This window comes from Montipora capricornis, chromosome 8 (assembly GCF_036669925.1).
Source record: "Montipora capricornis isolate CH-2021 chromosome 8, ASM3666992v2, whole genome shotgun sequence".
NCBI lineage: Eukaryota > Metazoa > Cnidaria > Anthozoa > Scleractinia > Acroporidae > Montipora > Montipora capricornis.
The window spans coordinates 16,405,842-16,415,841 of NC_090890.1; the positions used below are offsets into that span (position 1 = coordinate 16,405,842).

Genomic DNA, 10,000 nt, shown 5'->3' on the forward strand with positions numbered 1-10,000 from the left:
CGCCAGAGAAATAAAACGCGGGTTTCCAAATGCAACACTGCCACGCGATTTCCCGCCAAGGAAATTGCCCGAACACTCCCGTCTCCAGAGGCTGTCTTTTTTTCCCACCCCAACAGTTTGTACGTGCAGACGTACATCACGTCAGTCTGTACGGGTGTATAATCAAAATTTCTCGAATCGACAGATTTTCCAAAAATCATACCCATAGTGCTCCGCTGGCTTGCTTCGCGCACCTGAGCTCCGCTATAATGTAGCATTCACATGGACACCATTCCCGGTCTTAATATCTCACATGACCTCAAATTGAACATTCATGTAGCGAAATCATCAGTAAAGTATCCAAGAGGCTTCAGTTTTTAAAACAGCTAAAAAAAGAAGCCAAAGTTTCATCAAAAGATCTGATACCATTCTACGGGTTACCAAATGGAACACTGCCACGCGATTCGCGCCAAGGAAATTGCCCGAACACTCTCGTCTCCAGAGGCTGTCTTGTTTTCCCACCTCCACCCCAAGAGTCTGCACGTGCGGACGTACGTGACGTCAGTCTGTACGGGTGGACGTACGTGAGGTCATAACCAATTTTTCTAGAATCGATAGATTTCCCAAAAAATCGTCCCATGGTGCTCCGCTGGCTTGTTTCGCCCATCTGAACTCTGCTATAATGTACCATTCACATGGACACCATTCTCGGTCTTAACATCTCACATGACCTCAAATTGAACATTCATGTAGCGAAATCATCAGTAAAGTATCCAAGAAGCTTCAGTTTTGAAAACAGCTAAAAAAGAAGCCAAAGCTTTTATCAAAAGATCTGATACAATTCTACGTCGCGTGCATACGACCTGTCGCCTGGTATGCCTGTGAAGTATTGCACAATAACCTCACCCAGTTTGTCTGAGGAAATAGAGAGATTTCAGAAGCGTGTACTAAGAATCATCTTCTGGACTTTATCCTACCGTAATGCTCTGGAGGCAAGCACCCTCGATACACGCTGCGATCGCAGGACAGTTCTCTGTACGAATTTGCTCAAGGATATCTGCCTCCTATCAAAGGGAACGAAAACTCACAATATGATACTAAGAACTGAAAGATCTTTTCAAATTCCAAAACGCAGTACAAACAGACTAAGGAACAGTAATTGTAATTCTTAAAACTTGAACGTTTATCATTCTTATTGTAATTTTTAGATTTCAATGTTTTAGGGGTTTTTTAATGTAAATTTAACACTAAAGACTGCAATGTCGTGTAACTATCTATACCTTACGTTGGATCAACACAAAGAGTGATAAGCATAAACACACCACTTTCAGGACGGATCAAACAACGTTCACGAAGGCATTCCCTTCAAAATGGTACTACGGTCGGCCAAATCAACGCTCAAACCAGACAGCAGACGCAGACGCGGCTTTTTCGGGGTGGCTGGTCATTGCGCAGTAGCTAAAACACAATGAGCCTCAGTGACACTTCACCTATTCCACATGTGTCGCTAGCCATTCTAAAAAGAACTATAATATCGGATTGCACAAAGGCTACGACACAAACAAATGCGACAAACAGCCAACTGATCATGCCAGCGCCATTAGGCAAGAAACTATGGAATGACCAATACCATCTTCCTCCTTCTGACAGAGTTGTAAATAGACCGGATCACCAAGAATGTTAACCACAATTCAGTTTCCGCTGCAAAGGTTATACTAAGACCCGGTCCACACGTATCCGTATTCGTTTTCTCCGTTTTCAAAAAATATTGCGTCCACATATAGCGTTTTCGCCCATCCACACGTATACGATGAATCGATTTGGAAACGATTCGCTATTATGAGACCACAAAGTAATAAATTGGCGCCATCCTAATATTGTGCGGAGTGGATTGGAACAAATAGTTTGACGTCGACGTTTTCGAAAAGTTCCGTTTTGTCCGTATATTCGTACACGGGAAAATGGCATTTTACAAAAGTTCCAATATGGGGAGCTTTTTTGAAAAGTTCAGTTTTCAGTGGTCGTTTTCATCGGATAGGCGTGGACGGAAGCCGTATCCATAAAGAAAAAGTTGCGTTTTTAAATGAAAACGGATACGTGTGGATGGATCCTAATAAAAGAATATCATATCATATCATATCACATTTAAATGATATGGAAATAGCCTAAACAGAGCGTTTTATTCTCCCAAGGGTTTGAATTGGATACAACATTCAGTTAGCCATTTTGGTCTATTGTTTATTTTCCCGCAAAACTTGGTTTAAAAATAGACATTTCTCTGACGCTCGTGGGGACTTGGCCAATGTGGGTACACACATACTTACTTAATTGACCACTCCCCATAGGGGTTTTTCATCCAAAGATCAGGGCCAATGAAACACAATCACGACGGAAGAGAACATTCAACAACAACTGTGACGAAATCCCAACAAAGTACAGCTGAGAAGTTGAACCAGGGAGTCAGGGACCACCAAAAACAAATTTAATCAGTGGCCGTATCGTGTCTTAACCCGGGATCCCCGAATCTCAAGGCACGCGCCCTAACCACTGGTCCGCACTGCCTCCTAACATAGATCGCCCTTGCTCCTAATCGTTGGTTAGGTAAAGCTAACCTTTGTTTGGATGATGGACTCTTGATAGTAACGAATTTTTAGAAGAGGCTTCCGAAACGCAAGAATGCGAAAATTGCCAACGAAATTGTAAATTACAGGTAACGAAGAAACGTAATCTGAATGGTGGAATCGTTGAATGTAAGCTGAATGCGCATGCATAACTAGTGCCAGTCCTCATCCGAGCAAAAGCGAGGGTTTCGAACGAAAAAAGCCTACTAGTCAGAAGAGAATGGTCCTCTACGTTATTATTTTCCGACGATGAGAAAGAAAAATAATCACCTGCTTCATCCTACGTATCTGTTTATCATTTTTAAAAGTACATTGCACACAATTGCTAAAATATCTGTGATCACAACCCTTAAAAAACTCATATCTACGATAAAATTCAAAATTTTAACAAACCCATAGGTAGCATTTCCGCTAATGAAGTTCTACGTCTTGTGAATGTTATTTGTTTTATTCAAAATATATCCTGCGTTAGCTTTAGGGTTTTTCTGTTGTGGTCAGGTGACTTCACCAAGTATGGTCAACGTCCATTAAATGAGAGTGTTCACCAATAAACCACATATGACCAAGCGGGTTGTTTATTGCCATTCTAGAACCTAAGAAATGGCCAATGAAAGTTTGCATGGCAACCGTGCCTGTAGTAAAGAAGGACCCCCTTAATAAGCAGTTATGCAATATTCTCACCGACAGAATTGTAATACTGGTCAGCCGAGTACCATGTTTATTCTTCCTAGATGGCAGCATTTAAATCGAATCCCTACGGCGGTGCAGTGAACGGTGGTGTTATTGAGTTTAAACTCAAAGACTCAACTGGGAACACGAAGAATATTTCCAGTCTCACGAGAAACATGGACATCTTCATCCCTGCTGATGGCTCGACAGCCGAGTCATACCCACATACAATAAAAAAAGGTGATCTGTTGGTGACAAACTTGAACGTAACGGACAACAGGAGTGCGATATATGTCTGGGTCGCCCCTGAAACGAACAACACTAGAATTGTGGTACTGTTAAGAAAGGATACCAAGCCTACCTTAAAGGAATATGACTTTAAACAAGAAATTCAGAGTATGTTCTTTGAATCGGATCACCGCCGATTCGTGATGTTTATTGACAACGACGACTTGAACCGAACGGCTGCAGGGAAGTGGTACTGCGGTTTTTACTACAATGGGTCTGCTCAAGATGCTCTAGATACAGTCAGTTTCAACACAACGATAATTCAATTGACATGCAAATACCTAAACACGACGTCTAACAACTGGCAATATGATGGATGTAAGGTATGAGCGAGTTATTGAAAGATGATTATTTAAAGGCTTTTTATCCCTGACATGGAGATTTTTTTTCAAACAACAGTTGTCAACTAGTCAGATTTAATACCCCAGGTTTTGGTTTTTTTCTTTTTTTTCTTAATACCCCAGCTTTTGTTGAAACAACGAATCATGCCTAGATTGCATCATGTCTTACCAATTAAAGCTCAAACCCAGAAAACCGAATTTAAAGACACCATTTCAATAAATGTAAGTTTTTCTCGATTTGACAGATTGAATTCTGAATTCCTACATTCCTCTTAATTCTATAAACAGCAAATTCTAATTTAATTGTTTAACTAAATGGACAAGGAAATTACGATCTAGAAAGTAAACGATATTAATAAAGATTGAAATGTAACAAAGGCCGTGACTCTGAAGTGATATTTTCTCACACGATAATCACATATATTTTCGAGTGAATCCACAACTTGCCGATGAGAACCACATGGTTTCCGGAAGAGATTAAGGATTGCTTTTTCTTTATCTGTAATTTCCTTTTCTTCGTCGTAAGCAGGGTCATATCTGCTATTTTAAGTAACCATGCTGCTTTCATCTTCGATATGTTCAGTAGCTGGGCTGCTCTTACTGCAACTCTTTCCATTCCAATTTGTCTTTGCAGCCCGGTCCCAATTCAACTTTGAAGCGCCGTCATTGCTCTTGTAATCATTTGACGTCATTTTCAAGTGACTTCTTTGTGCCGCCAAACAAAATCGATTGGGACAAGATTTCCTTAGAGGAGCTTTTAAAAAATCCCTTGGTCTTTTCTGTAGTGTGTGGGATCTTTGGTCTCTACTTCCTTCTTCTTTTATGGGCAAGGCGAGCTGATAGAAAAGACCTAGAAAAGGTAATCCACGCTGTTATTATTTTGAAGTGTAGTTAACGCATTTATCATAATTTTGTTAGTTATTGACCGGCAAGGTTGACTTAGTGGTGGCAGCCAATAGTACTATCTTATGTGATTTGCAGTCCCTCCATTTGTAGAGCACTTGAACTCTTTGAAACTCCAATCAACCAAGGTCCAGAGGGACAGAACAGTGTAATTCGTTATACCGGTCTTCGGTGTTTTGCTGTATTGAGGTCATTTTCATTTGCTTTACTTGGGCTTAAGAAAATTATTCGTGATACCGAGATAACACAGGGGTTTTATTTCGTTGTCGGAAGCCTGTCACGAAACTACCCTACCAAAAAACAAAGTTCAAACTTTCCCAATAATAAGTAAAAAGCCATTTGAATGCAGCAGATTGGTTAAGATTTAAACGAATCTCTTTCGACCAAATGTCTTTGCTTGCGATTACTGTTATTGTTAAGCTACGCAAAATGAAAATCAGTGTTTAGGTTTAGGTGGAAGACGAAATGTAATTGAATTCTCACGGTCCGGCGATTGCACCTTTCAAGGTCGAGTACGTCTACCGTCTTCAACATCCTGGAATAGAGTAAAAGCTCCCCCCACCCCCCCACCCCAACCCCTTCACCCGGAAAACCAAACAAGGTTTAGGTGCATTATACAGTCGAGTGGCTTCTCTTAGCTTCTTAAGGCGCGTTTACAGGACAGAGGAAAAATGGCACGGGTCCGATAAAAAGTGGAATGGTTCCAATCATTTTTGTAACGAAACAGTGAACTTTTATCCGTTCCGCTACGGGACCATAGGCGCCTATGGTCCCGTAGCGGAACGACTACATGACTACATGATGACAGCCCCGTTTTTTTGCAAAAACGTTCCGTGTAGCCGTCCTTTAAGGCGATTAAATACGACTCTTTCATGACATCTATGCACCAAACGGGTAGCTCAAATTGTTTCTGATAAAATATTCTACGTTCAGCATAGGAATTGCTGTTTTTAATTGTATCTATGAATCGCGAAAAATTGGACAGATTTCCACAACGATTACAAAGCTCTAGAATCTCGGTTAGCCCGAAAATTGCTCGTTGGGTTGAAAGTGCCCTATTGCAAAATATGTACTATCAGTTTAAAACACTTGGTAACCTGAAAATGGTAACCACCTACAAAAAGATCCAAATGCAATAGTACCTCAAAAATACAGCATCACAACTCTCGAGTGGCTCCATAACCTTTTCCCAACTTGCCGTTAATTTCAAGAACCCGTCAATTTTATAATACTTTGGCGAAACCGCGCGGGCCGTTTTTTAATGAAATCCGCATTATGTCATATAATACAGCGTCTGTACTGAGCGACAGACAGTAAAGATGATATGATGCCTAATTTTCTTTCAGGTGGGTGTCGCTCCGTTACCAGACAATGATCCCCGGGACACCTATATGTATGAGATAGTGGTTTACACGGGATTTGCTAGCCATTCGGGAACTTCTTCGAAGGTTCGAATAGTCCTCGTTGGAGGCCTTGACGAGACCTCTCCCCGCCGACTTAAAGATACTGAACCCGGACGGAGAAAATTCTGTCGAGGTAACGTTGATTATTTCCTGTTGAGCGTTCCTCAAAGCCTAGGGAAGCTAAATAGCCTGCGGATATGGCACGACAACACAGGAGACGATCCATCATGGTACCTTCTTAGAATCATGGTGTATGACTTACAAACGGACCAAAAAACGTGGTTCATTTGCGATCGCTGGCTGGCCGTGGAAGAGGAGGATGGAATGGTGGAGCGAACGTTAACGCCAGCATCTAAAGAGGAATTGACAAGCTTCAATTTATTGTTTTCCACGGAGGCACGAAAAAACCTTACAGACAACCATTTATGGTTCTCTGTAGTCGCACGTCCCGCTAAAAGCAGTTTTACTCGAGTACAACGTCTTTCCTGTTGTTTGTCAGTTCTATTAAGCACAATGCTTGCCAACGCTATGTTTTATGAAGTTGGTGATGAGTCTTCAACAGGAACCTCAGTTCACGTAGGACCTTTCACTTTCTCCATGAAACAGTTGTCAATCGGCATAACCAGCAGTTTGGTTGTGCTTCCAGCCAACATATTGATTGTTATGTTTTTCCGGAAAGCGCGACCTTCTGATAGAAAAGTTGTACTCGACAAGGCTCAAGATCCTCATGGTCAGAGCACGAAATACGAAGTGTCAGGGGATGATAAACCATTGGAGAAAAGCAAAGAAGAAGATAAAGTTGAAAACGAAGAGAAAAAAAAGAGGGATAAAAAGAAAAAGACTCTACCCCATTATTTCGTTTACATATCCTATGGCTTAGTGTTTATCACCTGTTCAGTGTCTGCCACATTCACCATTTTCTATGGTCTAACGTTTGGAAAAGAAAAATCTGAAGGATGGTTGTCATCCATGATGATTTCATTTTGGCAGGATGTTCTTGTATCTCAACCTCTGAAAGTGAGTGTAAGCTTTATTTCAAAAGAGTAGTGCCGCATTGATCATAATCCCCTTATGACATAAGCGTGATTTTTTAGCTTTATGAACGCCCGCCGAGCCTCAAAACAGTAACTGAGCACTGCTTTGAGCACGTGAATAACACTACAAATACCTTTATTAATGATAGGAAAAGGTTTTAACAAAGTAAAGGTATTGTTTATGTTATTATCAAAGTCATCATTTTTAAATAAAATGGAGGATGATCTCGTGAAAGAAAATTAACAATTCTGATTATCCTCCTTTTTCATGCCTTTTGCATTCACATAACTCTGATTCACATGCGATAGATTTATTGTTACCGTACGGAAGGTCCCGCTTTTGAAGGCAGAGGCCAAGTACTTCATGACTGACCGATGTTGCCAATTAATCATAGTCGTTTTCAAAGTAAAGATCATGCTGCGTTCTCTGCTTCAAGTGCTGTTCGATTCAATTCGGGTTTGCATATTACGTTTTTTTCAATTTTTTTCAATCTATTGCCTTTCGGTAAATGCTTTGAAGAGCATTTTAACCAATTAAAAAAAATATGTCTGTTACTTACTGAAATTGGGCATGGGACCATAATTAGAAGCCCACCGTGGTTAGTCACAACTCACTATATCAAAATGTGCATTCAAATCATTCAACTGGCAATGGATTTTCACGAGTAACATTTTCAGTTATTTTTGTTTATTCATTTGAGTTTTACCACCCAGGAGGTGAGAGGCACAAAACAGAGAAGGCTCAAATTACGGTGTGAACGATGGGCCCTTTACAAGGCCAGACCACAACATTGGGAGCTCCGTGCTCGATTTAGCCGACGGAGTGTAGGTTTTTTTAATATCCTGCAAGGGTCTAATGTGGGACAGGTCAAAAGTTTCTAGTCTTCATCCAAGTGGACTTCAAAAAAGTGTATCCACTTGCACGCTATGAAAGAACTTTCTTCTTACTTGTTTAAACTAAAGACCCGAGTGTTGGTCCAACTGAGCTAAGTAGTGGACCGGTTCTTAAGCTAAGACTGAAAACACGGTTCTGTCCCAGTCCTTCACTAATTGTCCACGGAATATATTAGCCCAAGTCGCCAACAAATGAAGTGCAAAAGGGTAAAATAAGTCATGAGCAACTGTGAATTTTTGTACTTTCTTTTGGGTATGCAAGCTAATGAGCGTGCGTGCCATCGTCTTGTCTTCATATAAAAGCACACAATATTGAACCATTTTCTAACTTGTATAGTTTTAGTACGCTTTCCTTTTGTCAGAACTGGCCGGTAAGTCCCATCAGCCCTCAAGCAAAATGCAACAATTTGAAGGAACACTTGCATGATAATCCCTCGTATTCATCTGGAGGAGTATATGTCATCCTCGAAGTATGTTGTTGTAGAGTTAGTCGTTCCAAATGCCCGGTCTGGCCGGTCAGTTCTGTCAAATGGAAAGCGCCCTTAGATTATATTTTTAAACGCGTAGATTTATTTCGCATTTTAGTTTTTGCCGGAGAGACATGATAGCATTTTGAGCATCGTAACCATATTGGTTTAACCTTTTAGGTATTCGCAGCTGCCATGTTTTTTGCCGTTGTCATCAAGGATCCTAACAAAGCAGAGGACGAGAATGACCAAGACAACAAGGAGCTGAGTCCGGACGAAGAAATACTCCACAACCAGAAACAAAATAGCGACGAAGAGAAAACTCTTCGTAAAATTGGCTTCGTCGATAAGCCGCCCAACCCAGAAGAGCTGGAAGCAGCTCGATTACTGAAAACAAAACAAAAGCAGATGAAGGCCATTATCCGTGAAGTACTTCAGTATTTAGTGTTCCTGTCACTTCTGCTGGTTGTCGCCTATGGCAGTCGAGATCCCATGGCTTTTCCTATAACAAACGCGATGCATGGTTTTTTTGATGAAGGAGACTACTCGGGGAATGGTGGTATTGAGGAGGTGTGAACCCTTAACGTATCGTGTAACAAATTATGGAAATGTGAATTTGATTTTAATAACAAAGTTAATCCTGCAACAAGATTTCTTGCTCTTAATTTCAAGTGCATTCAAAGCTAATCTCTTGGTAAACACAATTCTTGCCGTCCATGGATATGCTTTGTTATGCTTGCCTTTCACAGATTATTTAACTATTCCTTTTCAGGTGTCCGATTATAGATCCTACTGGAATTGGGTCCAAACTACTCTTATTCCTACCCTTATGCCGCGGTACTGGTACGGTCCGTTTGCTATAGACAATGAAGCACTAGTGAAAGAAGAAACCACAACCGAGGAACTTAAACGAGAGAAACATAAAACGGTGAAGAAAACGAAGACCTCAGTCAGTAACATTGAGGCAGGGTTTGAAGTGTTGCATAATTATGATGATGTCTTTGTTGCTGATCATGGCACCGCAATACTTGTTGGGACAGCCAGACTCCGACAGCTGAGAGTAATTAAAGGTATGATGCGTTCTTACTTTCGTTTTAGGATTTTAAGTCCAATAACACGGAAAATTTGAAATTCAAAGATGTTATAATATACAGATTTAGCGGAGCCCAAAACCGGAGATCCCGGATTATTTAATATTAATAATAATAATAATAATAATAATAATAATAATAATAATATCTTTATTTAGACTGAAAAGACCAATCAGCAAAATCAAACCGGCATAAACCGGTGATCAGTAGAAATAGTAATATTATAAAGAGTTAGAAAAGAAAAGAGAGATAAGGTTAGCCTTGACGAAAAGCAATCAAATCCAGGATAAAGAAAACCAAACAAGAAGAG

The 10,000-nt window shown here is 40.5% G+C and overlaps 1 protein-coding gene across 1 annotated transcript in view; it reads left to right on the forward strand.

Moving 5' to 3' along the window:
* The window catches only part of LOC138013751 (polycystin-1-related protein-like), a 66,638-nt gene that overhangs the window by 36,629 nt on the left and 20,009 nt on the right, over positions 1 to 10,000 (forward strand). Inside the window, exons 14-18 of the mRNA XM_068860823.1 lie at positions 3,332 to 3,880; positions 4,533 to 4,757; positions 6,148 to 7,221; positions 8,780 to 9,169; positions 9,372 to 9,669. Coding sequence (XP_068716924.1) covers positions 3,332 to 3,880; positions 4,533 to 4,757; positions 6,148 to 7,221; positions 8,780 to 9,169; positions 9,372 to 9,669 — 2,536 coding nt within the window. The remainder of the gene's footprint in view (positions 1 to 3,331; positions 3,881 to 4,532; positions 4,758 to 6,147; positions 7,222 to 8,779; positions 9,170 to 9,371; positions 9,670 to 10,000) is intronic.